At 46.2% G+C, this 13749-nt stretch overlaps 1 protein-coding gene across 4 annotated transcripts in view; it reads right to left on the bottom strand.

Moving 5' to 3' along the window:
- Olfml2b (olfactomedin like 2B) overlaps positions 1-7035 on the bottom strand; it is a 42417-nt gene extending 35382 nt beyond the window's left edge. For all 4 annotated transcript variants that reach the window (XM_074047635.1, XM_074047636.1, XM_074047637.1 and 1 more), the window contains exons 1-3: positions 6467-7035; positions 3861-4124; positions 1879-1986 (exon numbers count right to left, since the gene is read on the bottom strand). In XM_074047635.1, the coding sequence (XP_073903736.1) occupies positions 1879-1986; positions 3861-4124; positions 6467-6640 (546 nt within the window). In that variant the 5' untranslated portion in view covers positions 6641-7035. The remainder of the gene's footprint in view (positions 1-1878; positions 1987-3860; positions 4125-6466) is intronic.
- Positions 7036-13749: the final 6714 nt, after the last annotated feature.

The following is a 13749-nucleotide window of genomic DNA, read 5'->3' as shown; positions in this document are numbered from 1 at the left end:
TCTCACCATTTCACTGTCAATGTTAGGGAGAAAGATTCATGATGCCTCACAGCCTAGTTCGCTTAGGGACCCTCTCTGGGGAGAGTGGGAAGACAGTAGAGGGGCTGATGTGGTCCTCTTTGCCATCTTAATCTGTCTACAAAGCTCCGGAGCCCTGACACCTTCATCATACTTGGTAACTGAAGTGATTATGGACCTACCAACCCTCCCAGAGCAAATGGACATATTCCAAAAACACTTTATCTTAACACTGGAGAGTCCAAACCTAAGGGTGACTAGAGAAGGAGCTGGGGTTCACTTTCTGGGAACATTTTTTTTTGCTGTGTAGCTCGGGATAGCATTGAACCTTTGATCCTCAGTCTCTTAAGTACTGGGATTACAGGTGTGTGCCAGAATGCTGATTTCTGGGTACATTTTTAGGAGTATAAGAGCATGCTGGAACCAATCCTCGTGACTGCAATGTTTCATCATCTTTGTCTCAGCTCTCTTGGCAGAGCACCACGGGAATGTTTGCCCTAATCTGTTTGGTCACAACCTAGTGCCATGTTTAATTTAATCACCTTGAAGTAGTTTCACAACAATTAGTGAACCTTTTATTCACTCAGCAATCACTGAAAGTAGGTACACCACCATTCATATTCTCAGGTAGAGAAAGAAAGACATGACAGTGCGGTGATAGCATACAAAGAATAATTCACTCTTTTGTGACTCCATCTGATACTCTTTCTGCCACAAACTAGAGCTTCTTACTCTTTTCACACCCTACATGTACACAATAGAGAACCTCAGCTCCTGCATGATAGACCTTCAAAAGCCCATTTTTTCATGAGGAATAGTGATATGTTTATAGTCATTACAGTACTAAATTTACCACTTAGCGTAGCACTCTAAAAATTAAAGAAATAGATTAGTACTTGAAGAGCAGCTGTTTTCAAGAATCAGTCCAAGACCCAGATATCAGACAATAACGTATCATTAAGCTTCTTATCGATAGGGTTCTATGATGATCATTACTTTTCTGGTGACTGAATTATTTCTTATTTACATTTTGTTTCATAATAGCAACAAAACAATGTCAACATTATTATTATGTTTACAACCACTCCTAACTCCCGCCATCACTTCATACACTACCAGATGAAAACCACAGCACCAGTTATGCATACGTAACATCTTTGTCTATAAAAATGACACTGTAAGTCCATTCCTTCTGATCATGAGCACCCTAAATGTCCAGTAGAGAACATTATGTATTAGTGATCACTTTTGTCTTTTTTCTAAAATGGATGAGATGGATACACACACACATACACACACAAACTAAAAGCCAAACTAGAACAAGAAATTAGCAATCAGGGCTGGAGGTATAGCTTAGTGGCAGATGCTCTTGCTTCCTAGTACATAGCACACAGGCCCTGGGTTTAAAGCCCAGTATCACAAAAGAAGGAAAGAAGGAAGGGAGAAAGGGAGAGAGGGAGGGCGGGAGGAAAGGATGAAGGAAGGAAAAAATGAATTAACAACTATATATGCCCAGAAGGGACATGACTCCACTTAAAACCAGAGGTAAGATGCTTATTGTATTTTTACATTTCATTTAGCACCGACTTTCCTGAAACTAAAGGTAAAAATAAAAATACATTGATTGCATGATTCTTATAAATGAAAATAAGAAGGTATTTATATTATATTATATTATATTACTGATTACTACCAGCAATTAGTATGATTTTGGATGAAGATTTTATGTGTTTTTCCTTTCCAAAATAATAGAATGGGTTAAGTCTAGTTAGGGCATAAATTTTCTAAAAAATATTAAGAAGTTTGCTACACTTTTGGGCTTGATCAAGAAACAGATAGGGAGACCAGAATCTTCCTTACCTCCTCCAGTTTAACCACTCGACCCACCAGTTTGGTGGTGACTGAATGCAGCTTCAGGAGATCCAGGCCATAGAACGCTCCTTCCAGCATGTCTATGATAGTAGAGAGCTAAGAAACAGAGCAAGGGGTTAGTCCAGGGCTGGGGCAGACAAAATGCCAGGAGAGAAGTTTCCTTTCAGATCTCCTTGTTGGAGGTTCAAAAGGAAGCCACTAGCCGGGAATTGAGACATGGCCCTCAGAAACACATTTGTGCACTGGGGGACATAGGCAAGCCCGATGGTATATGTGTATTCTGCCTCTGAAATATCTGAGTAAGAACATGAGTAAACTAAACTACAAGAACAAGTAATCTTAACTTCACAAACTGTGGCTCCATTAACCTGTCAGTTGCCTGTACTTCTAACTTCCTGCTAGACTGCAAGCCTCTTCATGTTTCTTCATGATTCCTGACCATAGCGGGGAATCAATAAACACTCAGTCAAATGGCTAGAATTGTCAATACCTTGAAGGTATGATTCTGAAATCTCAACTTCATTGCCCAGTTAAAGGCCCTAAAAGGCACCAACAGCCCTTTCCTTCACACCAAAAGCTAAACTGATCCTGGAGTGTGAGAGGCCAGTGGCCCATGTTTGAGGTGATAACCTGCCACAGGGCACCCAACCTTGTCAGTATTTTTTAATACTGCCCCCCCTGCCAGTACAGAGCCACTGGGAAGAGGGTGGCTGAGGCTCTGGCAGCATACAGGTTATGCAAAGAGCAGGTAAAGGGCCAGATGACAGATGCTGAAATGTGGCCTTCCTGCTGAGGGCCAGTCCCTGGGATTGTCTGCTGGGTTTCATTTTTGCAATGTCTGTAACCCCACTTGTCTCCCAGCCTTGCTGCTGGATGAATTCCCGGCAGAAATACTCATAACTGAAAGAGCTCCCTTCCACACCAGGGAAGACAGATGAATCCAGGTAACAGCCATAGCTGCTCATTATGTATTGTGGTGAGTTTCTGATTCCTAATAGAAATTCTGCCTGGTGTGGTTCCAGAAGTCTCCGATCCTAGAACTGAGTGACTGTGGCACTTGGTTCAGAAAGTAGTTTGATGACAGAGCTGCAGCTCTGAGCAATATAGTCAAGCCCTGGTACAATCCCTATACTGGTAAACCCTATTCTACCAATGACTACCAGTCACTGTGTGACTGAATACCTGGTGCTAGGCCCAACAGGAGCACTTCACTCACATGGCCTTCCTTCATTCACTTACAGCCAGGCTTGTGCCAAGTGATTGAGAGCTGTTACCTCACCAATTCTCCCAGTCCTTCAAAGTAGGTAATATACCCACGCTTTATCCAAGGAGAATGAGGTAGACAAGTGAAATAACATAAGCAGCATTCATGCAGAATTACTTAAACCCAAGTCTGTCTGGCTCCAGAACCAACTTCAGTCCACCACTCCATGGTACAAGTGAAGCAGGGAGGGTAGGATGCGATGAAGCCCTCAGCCATGGGGCTGCCTGAGGAGGGCCTCAGCTTCCCCAGCCTATGGCATATGATCACATGCCCAGTTCGATGACCCCACCAGGGCAGACCCCTGGCCTCCCTTCCCTGGGTCTTCCCAGCATGGGTGCTGGGGACTGAAAGGCTCACTCCTCTGTCTCTTACCTCTTCGACATACATGCTGGGCTGACAGTAAATTGTGACAACAGTTTTCCTGGAGAACACTAAGCTCTTTTGGCCAACAGAGGCTGGCAACAGCTCCCAGGCCTGGCCTCCCTGGCTCCACAAGGAGGGGCAGGCATACTTTTTCACATCATCCTCAGACTCCAGATCTGAAAGCGACTAGTTTGTCAGAATTTCAGCCTCAGATCCATACACAAGACTCTAGGGACCAGGGCTGACCTCCTTCAAAAGTCTTCTGACCCCAGCTACAGCCTGTGGGCTTGTGAGTTCCCAAAGGGCCTTCTTACCCACAGAACTGCCCCACACTAGACCCTACCTTCAAGTCCCGGCTGTCTGCTTCCCGCAGTTTCTGGAGCCTGAAGTCTCCTTCACAGGGATTGAGAGCAGATGGGGGAGCAACACAGGCACACTTGCAGGATGATCCCGAGGTGATAGTTTCCACAGTGTAGAAGTCTTCCTTTCTGGAGGCCCCCTCATTGATCCTCTGGCAGGCATCTCGGCCCAAGGGTCTCACCACACACTTGCACTGACAGTCTGAGCCCTCAGACACAGCCTTGACTTTGTCATAGTCCCCCAGCAGCTAGACACACACAGAAAGAGTTGGGGACATGTGAATACAGGTGTCAGTCAGGCTTGTCAAGGAGGCTGTCTATTCACTTTGTCAAATGTTCTGCTCTAGCCAGAGACCTCAGAAATCTTGAACTATGGAGGGAGTAGATCATCGCAACACAATTTGCTGACTTGGGCATTTCCTTTAAGGCACTCAGAGTTTAGCTCTCTTCGTTTGTCTTGGAAAGCTGTGTATTTCTCGGGGGGCCTTAGCCTTTCATCATTTAAAAGAAAAAAACAACAAAGGAGTCCATCACTCTTTCAATAGCCCCTGCCCTCAGCTAGAACCCGTGGTTAGATTTGAAAAGGAGAGGGAGTTGAAGGAGGGATTGGGAAAGCGGTCTTTAGTTTTAGGACTATAAGGCTTCTCTCCTCATTCTTCCATTCCTCATTCATTTGACAGGTATGAGTACCTCCTAGGAACTGTGGGAGGAGCATTGAGAGGTAGTGATGGGCTAGACAGAAGCCTGCCCCAAGGGGGCCACAGTACAGGAGGCAAATAAATGAGTCATACAAACTAGACAGTGATAAGCGTCCCTGAAGAGCAAGGATAAGATGCACTGGGTTCCGAGAGTGACCCCAGCTGGGAGCCAGGGAGGATTTCTTGGAGGAAGTGGTATTTGACCTGAATCTTGGAGCAAGGCTGTTGGCTAGAAAAAGACAGGTCCAGAAGTCAGTAGGGTTTACTTAGCCTAAGGCTTCCTTTAGCTCCTACAACAGTTTCTGAACTCAAACCCAGGAGCCCAAACTGGCCATGCTTGCTGCTTCTACAATGCTAAACATTTCCTTCTGGGCACTTGCTCCTGCCAGCCTCCCCACTCTGGAAAGCATGCAACAGCAGGCTTTCTGCAGCCCCCACTCTGGGCACTTGCTGGGAAAAAAGCCACCATCCCTGCCAGCTCCTTCCAACAGACCCCAGGTTCCCAAAGCCAAGGCTCCTTTCCTAACCAGCCAGAAGGGTTCCCTTCATTTGATAATAGTCCCAGCAGGCAGGCATGGGAGCTTATTTGATGCAAATGGTCCTTGGGATGCTGTCTTGGAGGAAGAAGACATGTAATGTTTTCCTTACAAAGGCTGGGTTTCTTCTAATACTAACATTTGCTTTAGAGCTGTTGTCAAATATGGGCCGGATCAGTGGAGATGTAGTTCAGGGTGACTTAAGCAGCTGGTCTCTCTGTGCTGACAGTAAATCGTGGCTGTCTACTTCCTGAAACTCTGCCTAGATTCCTACGCAATCCTGCTCGGAGAACCCTGGGTGGGTTCTTTCCTTTCAGGAGGCTCAGGTTTCAGGAAAGCTTTTGTTGACGGTATGGTATGCCAGAGCCCTGATGTGAGGGATTTTTGTCTTTTGGATTTAGGGGTTAGTACAAGGCTATGGGTGGGCATAAGGCATAATTTAGCATAATTATTAAGACTAGTGTTTGATAAATCCCACAGTAGAGCTGATGGCTCTCTGCAGGAAGGAGACAAGACCCAGTCCTAGGGCCTAGTGGAGGTTCAGGCAATGCTCTCCGATCCTTTCACTGACATCTCTAGCCCTGAGGATCACGGTGACAACCACTGCACATCATCATGCCAGCTCTGTAGAGCATGAAATCATCACTCCCGAGATGAGTAGCCCTCACAGTCCTGAGAGCTGAGCGAAGACTTTCATAAGGCTTGGTTCTCCTTGCTCCATCACCCTTTAGTTTATAGTCCTAGTCTATATGAAAGGCACTCAGGGTGTGTTTAAGCATTGAGTCAGATTGGGAAATGGACACTGTTACAAAGCCCATGACTATCATTTGTCACTCAGCCCTCACAGATAGTCAGCCAAACCTGTGTGTATTTCTACTCTACCCTCCCAATATACAGGGTCTTGTCATCAATCACTCTGTGCTGAGCTCCCCATACCTGCATCACTCATGTGTCTACCTGGGAGTCTCACCTAAAGCCATACAACATCTCCCGTGGGTTATGCCATCTGTGTTCTGCCCACTAAAGCCTCATCTGTACACATTCCAATTCTGACAAACAGCCTCAGAGACAGGATGTACTTTTCACAAACCAAAACACATTATTTTTTTCTTCTCAGGGGCTGTGTGGAGGCTTCCCTTTCCTCTGACTTGGTAACCTTGAAAGACCCCATGATCTTGAAAACAGACCCATTACCTTCCCATTAAGAACATACTCTTGATAAACGAAAAGTAAATACCCTTCCAACTGGGAATGGACAGAAAAAACAGCTGCCCCCAAACACTTCACCCGGGACCAGCCTCTGGCCCTTGCCACCCTCCAGGGCAGGAGGGGAGGGCCTAAGACTGGCCACCCTACCTGAGATAAAACGTTCTCCTGATTGTCCGCCTCATTTTGCAGAGTCTCATCTTCTGTGGGTGCCACCGTCTGCACATCAGGGGGCTCGCTTGTTCCTGTGGGAGGAGTGCTGGATCCCCGGACCCGTGCCACAACCAGAGCAAAGCAGAGAAGTAACGGCAGGGGGTTGGCCATGAGGGATGCGACAACAGGGACCTTCGCCCCTAAGAAGAGAGACCGGCTGGGCGAGGAGGGGGGTGTCTCAGCAAAGACTGAGGCTTAGAGGGCGCCTTGATTGGGGCCTGAGAGTGGCTGCTCCGAGCGCCTTCTAAAGCTGGGTGCGGCTGAGCGGAGCAGGAAGGTGCGCCCCAGAGACCCTGGGCATCTCCTTCCCCACACACGGCTCTCAAGAGCGAAGAGCCGGCGCGGCGAAGAGGAGGTGACGGCGGTGGAGGCGTCGCCGAGCGCGTCGCGGTTGGAGTGGGCTCAGGTGGAAGGCAGGCGTCCAGGCGGACAGCGGGCAGCCGCGGGGCGCACGGGGACCGGGCGCGGGGCGGCGCGGGAGGCGAGGGCGCTGGGCGATGGCGAGGGCGCGGCGAAGCGCTGGCGCGGAGGGAGGGCGGAGCCTCTATTGTGCCGGGGCCGCGGAGATGCAGCCAGTGACGGCGCGGAGGAGGAGGAGGACCGGGAAGCGCCCGGGACGCGGGCGGAGGGGCGCTCGGCCGACCCCGCCCCTCCCGGGCTCAGCTGCGGCGCACGCGGGCGGGGGCGATGTCGCGAGGGCGCAGCTGCCCTTGCATCTGATCGGAGGTGAGGAGGGGACAGAAGTTACTTCGGGCGGGGTCTCCGAAGTTTGGGGGTCCCTGGTGCCCATTCTCGCCGAGAGGAGCGAGTTTCCTCTTAAGCCAGAGCCAAGGCGGAGGCTCAGAGGTCGCTTCTTGCTGCACCTGGAGCTCGGGACCACGCGCGTTTGCTCCTCGCGTTGCTTCTTCCCGAACTTGACTCTGGCGTGATCTCCAGCGCTTTGAACTTAGCGCCATTGGCAGTTCGCTTGCCTGCTACAACTTGAGAATCGAGTAATACCTCCACCCAGAGGATAACTATTGAACTCAGCTGGCTTGTGTCCTGAGTTGGGTGAATGTTAAAAGCAAGAACTGGGACTGTCTCTGACTTTGTCCCCTAGGAGAAAGTTACTTGTGAGAATCAAATAATTGCTAAAGGGAACGCCCTTTACTGTCTTCGTGGTCGCCAGTCCTCTCTTCCCAGATCTCTAGAGGGTGTCTACTTTCAACAGTGTGCGATTAGGTTACTGGGTCCTTTTATTAGTGTCCCTTTTATAAGCCCAAGATGAAGATTAACAATGTGTGAATTTAAGGAAGAGTATTGTACCTTCCATGACAACTGTTTTCGTGAACATTCTGAAAGAGGTCACTTTAAAACGTAGAAGATATTCAACATTCTTGAGAAGTTCAAGCACCTTGCACCTTATGCAAGGCTGTAATAATCTAGGTAACAAACTAAGGAGACTTCAGCCCAGATACATGCTAATAGTTGACGAAAGTATATTAATAAACCATTATTATTAATATTGCTGCAATCATGGGGATCAAACCCAGGGTCTCACACAAGCTAGATAAGCCTTCTACACCCCTCTAGTTCCAATAAAAATCATTAATACTAGTTTAATAGTTTTTTAAACTCAGGTTTTTTTAAACTCAGCTTTTTCAAGTTTCTGGGTGTCTGAGTTTGAGGGAGTGTCACACACTCACACACACATACACCGTTCTATGTAAGCTGTCAAATCTTCTCTGAAACTAGATGGGGTCATGTCTTTAAAATGTAGTTTTAAAGTCCAATAAAATAAATTTGAATGTTGACAGAGTACAAGGCAACAGTCTAGGTTGGTATATGTTTCCTAAGAAGATGAGATAAATATGCCATGGTACAGGAGGCGGGGTGGGTGTGAGAAGGGTCTGGAAACATACAGTCAGATTGTAAGGCAGAATAAGAGGATATCCAGTGGGTCTTAAAGAAGGAATGGGTCACTGTTAGGGGAAAGGTCAGAAGGATGTCCTGGATACTGACGATAACTGGGATGGTGAAGTGTCAAAATGAGGCAGTAGGTAAGTCAATGGATGTGGGCAAGGGAGGCCATTCTGAGCACAGAGAGGTCTGACTATGCATGCTCAGATCTGAGGTGTTGCTCACTGCTCAGGAAAGATTTCCCTGACTCTGCCACCAGGGCAGTACCTCTGTCATATGCGCTTATAGCACCATGCACGCTTCTTCACGGAACACCGTGCTAGGTATCTGTGCTTCTCTGTGGGTTGTTTCAGGGTGCCTATCTTCCCCACTGGTGCCCTCAAATTCCATGAGGGCAATGACTTTGCTTGGTTTTGCTCACCATTACATCCTCAGAATTCCACCAGTAAGTGGAACACAGTGGACACTAAATGAATATTGGTGGAATGAAAAGGAACTACAAATAGTCAGATTGGAAGTATTTGAGAGTACCTTCATAAACAGTGCCTCTGCATCCATTAGCATGCATTTGGCTGCAAGTACCAGAAAATCCCACTAGCAATGGCTTAATTAAACACACAGTTATCTTCCCTCCCCCTAAAGACCAGAAGTTGGCCACCAGCAGCTCAGTAAGGTCATCAGACACCCAAGCTCTTTCCATTTTTTCACTCCATTGTTATTAGGGTATTGGCACTTTTGATCTGATCAAAATTGATTTAAGCTTGTCTCACTGCCCCATTGTCACTTTTCTCAGGTCAGCCTCCTTTCTAGCTAGGGTAGCCACAGGATTCAGTTCTAGCCAACAGAATAAAACAAGTCAGCTGGGCATGGTGGTGCATGCCTGTAATCCTAGCACTTGGGAGGCTGAGGCAAGAGGATCACGAATTTGAGGCCAGCCTGGGGTGTGTATTGAGACTCTGTCTCAAAAAAAAAGAAAGTCTGCAGGGAGTGTCTTGAAAAGATATTAATAGTTTGCTTCCTGATAAAAGAAGCAAATAAAATAAAAAAAAACAGAGCTTTGTGATGCCATCCTCTCACTTCTTGTCCTAATTATGGTTGTAGCTCATGGAGCTGTAGCAACCATCTTGTGACCATGAGTCTCTTCTGCTACTGAACTGAAATATATCTCCTTTCAAAATTCACCTTTTGGGGGCGATGTACTGGGGTTTGAACTCAGGACCTCACACTTGCTGGAGAGGCGCTCTACCACTTGAGCCAGTTCCTCAGCCCTCAAAGCTTATTTTTAAGGTGTCCTTTTAATGTTTATCCCTATGGTTCTGCACAAATAGGTCTAGGACATTTCCTATAAGAGAGCTTTTCTTTTCACTTAAAGATAGAAAGTAAGTACTTCCTAAATTTTTTTCAATCTAACTATGTTCTTTATCTTCCATCTCCATTTTATTAACCTGTTTCTCAGACCATGTGGCCTTTCAGACGCTCCATTATTCTTGTATGTTCTGCCTAGCAAGGCTCCTGTTTGAGTAGACGTTAAGTGTGTTGAGAGTGTTTCTCGTCTTTTTCTGTGCACTACTCTTTTATTAATGCAGCCCAAGATTGCCTTTGATTTTTTGGCAGCCACATGGCACTAGTGATTCACTTGATTTATTTTTTAATGTAGTTTTCTTTAAGATGCGAATTTTATGCCCATTTCCTCAGTCCTGTGCTTTCCACTAATGTTCTTTTATTTTTTTTCTTTAAATCAAGTATAAGCTTTTACATTTTTACTCACTGAATTGTGTGGTGGTTTTGGCCCATTTTTTCATCTTGTGGAAATTTTGCTGTTTTTACTTTTGTCCTAGTTTTGGGGTGACTTCCAACTTCAATATGCATAGCTTCTGTCTTAATTCAAATCATTACTTTTTAAAAAACCATGTTCATGCACATGGGGCCAGATTTAAAGCCCACATGCAACATCATAGGAGAAGTCTTTCCTATGTTTCTTTGGAGTTCCAGGGATTGAACTCGGGCCCTTATGCATGTGATAGACCACTAAGCTCCACTCCCGCCCCTCTCCTTATTGGTGTGAGACTAGGCAGTCACAGGTGCTGGTGCTCAGAACACAAGTCTTAATCAAGCCCACAGCATTTGCTGAGAGACTTTCATCACCTGTCTTTCAGAAACTAAGATCCAATGCCTGTGCCTTCAACCTGAGTTGTGCATGGTTGGCTTTAGGACATTGAAGTTCCTATACTGCTAAACTCCCTGCATCCTTTGCTAAGAGCCTTGATCCTTGGCATATTAGTGTAAAATAAGTGCAGCTCTGTTTCCCAGATGAAGTCACTGAGGCACCATGACAATGGCAGGTGTGATGCTGCTCTGCCCTGAGTGCTCACAAGTGCCAGGCATCACTTGGTGTTCAACACCTCCCTCCCAGTAGGTGGCACCATTTCCTCTTGCAAATGAGGAAATGAGTTCAGAGACGGATACGTCATGGAAATGTTAACAGGGTCTCAGAAAGCAGCCACCTGAGACCCAAAACCCTCATCACTTCTGGCCAGGCAGCAGGTTGCTGGATACTGGGACTCCCCTAGCTCCCAGCAGAGTGCACTTCTGGCAAGAGCATCTGTTTTCCACTTTCACCAGGACCCATGCTCCTAGCTTAGCTCTGAAATGTCTATTGGCAATCAAGGCTTCATTTGCCAGGTGGGGCCAGGGTGGCTAGAAATGACCTGTCACTTTAGTGTGTGATTTAGAAAATGCACCTGCCCCACGGGCAGCAGAATCAAAGAGCAGAGCAAAGTCCCACGAGCAACATCATTCTGCCATCTCCCTTCCCTGGTTGGCTGGAGAATGGGAGCCGTGCCAGGGAACTACAGTAAAATGCTGGAAAGGGACGAGGGGAAGCACAGATGAAAATGAGATCTTTCTTCCCCGCTTGCTCTGCTTTGCTGCCTTCTTGGCTTCTTATTTTGCCTTTGATCTTCTGCATCCTCTCTCCTTTAATTCAGCTTACTGAACATAGATTATAAGCTAGGCACTCTGTGACCCACTAAGCACACAAGGATAAAGAGCGCATGACCTCCACCTTCAAGAACTCATGTTATAAAGATTATGAGTGTGTGATCCAGGGAAGGGGTACAAAGAGTATTTTTCCCCTCAAGATACTTCAGTAAAAAAAAAAAAAAAAGATTCTTCTCTGAATTTTCCCAGTTGTTAAGGACATTCACATTTCTTTGCTATGCCAACCATGAAAATTTCTTTTTATTAATCAAGATTTACATAATAAAACGTAACTTTTAAGCCAATTAAAGTAAAATTGATATGTGTTTACCACAAATACATTATATATTCAATAAAGACATGCTTGTTTAGGTCTCTGGATTCTGAGCCAAAATATGTTGCTTGCATTTCTATTTTCTATGTATTCCACCAAAGGTCATTATCCTTGCCTCTCCCCTAAATGGCTTCATTGTGTCCAGATATGTCTTTAATATCCTCCCCATCCCTTCAGTAGATCTGTCTTGTCCTGTGTCTTCCCACTCCTCTGTGTGGCTCTGATTTCGGGGAGAGCAGGTAGCCAGATTCTGCTTTCTTCCCGTTTCTGGGGTCTCATTCCAGAGAACTGTCTCTGAAGCATCTCTGCTCAGATGCCCTCCTGTTGGGGTCTGGGGCAAGGCTGTAGAAGCAGGGGTGCTATGCATACTGGCACCATAGCCTGACTTCTTTGCCCGCCCTTGAGAGACAGGTGCCAGGGAAGGTGCAGGTAAAGGAAGCATGGGGATGAATGCTCTAGGTGTGGCACAGGAAGAAAGTCAACCTGCTATCTGGTGAAAGAGAAAAGGGAGCCAAACGGGAAAGGCAATCAAGACTTCATTGGCTTTCTTCAATCCTTTCTGGAATGGGGAGGTAATATTGGATCAAGGAACCAGCATGGACTCTGGTGTCAGACAGCCTGTTTTTGGATCCTGAATTCACCATAAGCAAGCTGGATGAACTGGGGCAAGTGATCTAATTTCCTTGAATTTTGTTTTGTCATCTATAAAGTGGGAATAGTAGTGATACCCACCTCAGAATTTGTTGTGAAGATTAAGATGTGTAAAGATTGCCACATTTTACCAGGCACATAGGAGGTACTCCATAAATGTTGGCTGCTTCTATTCTTCTTCTTCTTCTTCTTCTTCTTATTATTATTATTATTAAGGCAATGTATAAGTAACTAGAACTTCAAGATACTGTTTTCATTGAGATGGGCCTTAGAAACATTTGAGATCATGGCCTACTCGTATCTATTAATCATTCAATCATTTACTCAGCAGGTACTAAATATAATATCTATGTATGAGTTAGATATTAAAAGGACATGATTTTTTATGAAATTAATTCATAATTATTCATTCAAGGTAATAATTCATTCAAGGATCTCACAGTCTCCTAAGAAACAAAGAAACAGACAAGGATCAAACAGCTTGGAGGCACTGACAAAATGCCCAAGGAAATAAGTTGACCCACCTGTCTGTGGGAGGAGGGCAGTGTCAGGGACCCTCCAAGAGGAAGGGCTGCCTAAGCAGAACCTTACAAGAGGACAGAAAAAAGTGAAGCACAATGATGCCTGAGGTGCAGGAGTAGCACGCAGGTAGGATGAGGAAGCTGGGGTAGAATGAGGAGAGAATCACAGGTACAACTGGAACTGGGGTTGTGAGATATGAGCATTGTGATGGGGGCAGAGGCTGGAGTGTACAACAAAGCAAAAAGTGATGGGAAATAAAACAGGCAAGCAGAGGTCAAATTCCAGGGAGCCGGAGTGTGTCTTGTAGGCCATGAGGAGCCACTGAAGGATATGGGAAAGGAGAAGGGCACAGCAGATTAGTAGATTAGCAGAATCACAAGGAAAGGTGATGGCCATTATTCTGTTTGTGGACCACTTGGCCTGCTGAGATGGGTCACAGCTCTGACTCACAGAAAGCTTCCCTGTCCTTCGTAACTTTTGACTTCTGATGACCAAAGGAGGGATAAGCAAGCAGAGGCTCTTTGCCTTCCCAGAGAATTACACAGGGCTTTTCCATGGCACAACTCCAGGAAATGCCATTCATGTCCACAGGAACAGAGCAATGAGAATCATTCAGGGTACATTTGGCAACCACTGAAAGCTGTCCTGGACCAGGTCAGGAGCATGTCACATATTCCATTGTTGTCACACACTATGACCCTTTTCCCTCCTTCTCTCCAGTCCCAAGACAACCCCACACTCAGGGTAGCCCCAGCACACTCTGTTCTCTGAATGGCGTCCCTTCTCACAGAAGCTTGGTATTCCTTTAACAGGGTGGACAAGTTCTGCCTTCAAT

The sequence above is a fragment of the Castor canadensis genome, chromosome 11, assembly GCF_047511655.1.
Source record: "Castor canadensis chromosome 11, mCasCan1.hap1v2, whole genome shotgun sequence".
Taxonomy (NCBI): domain Eukaryota; kingdom Metazoa; phylum Chordata; class Mammalia; order Rodentia; family Castoridae; genus Castor; species Castor canadensis.
Note: the sequence above shows the minus strand (reverse complement) of the source record. Positions and strands in the feature narration are given on the sequence as shown.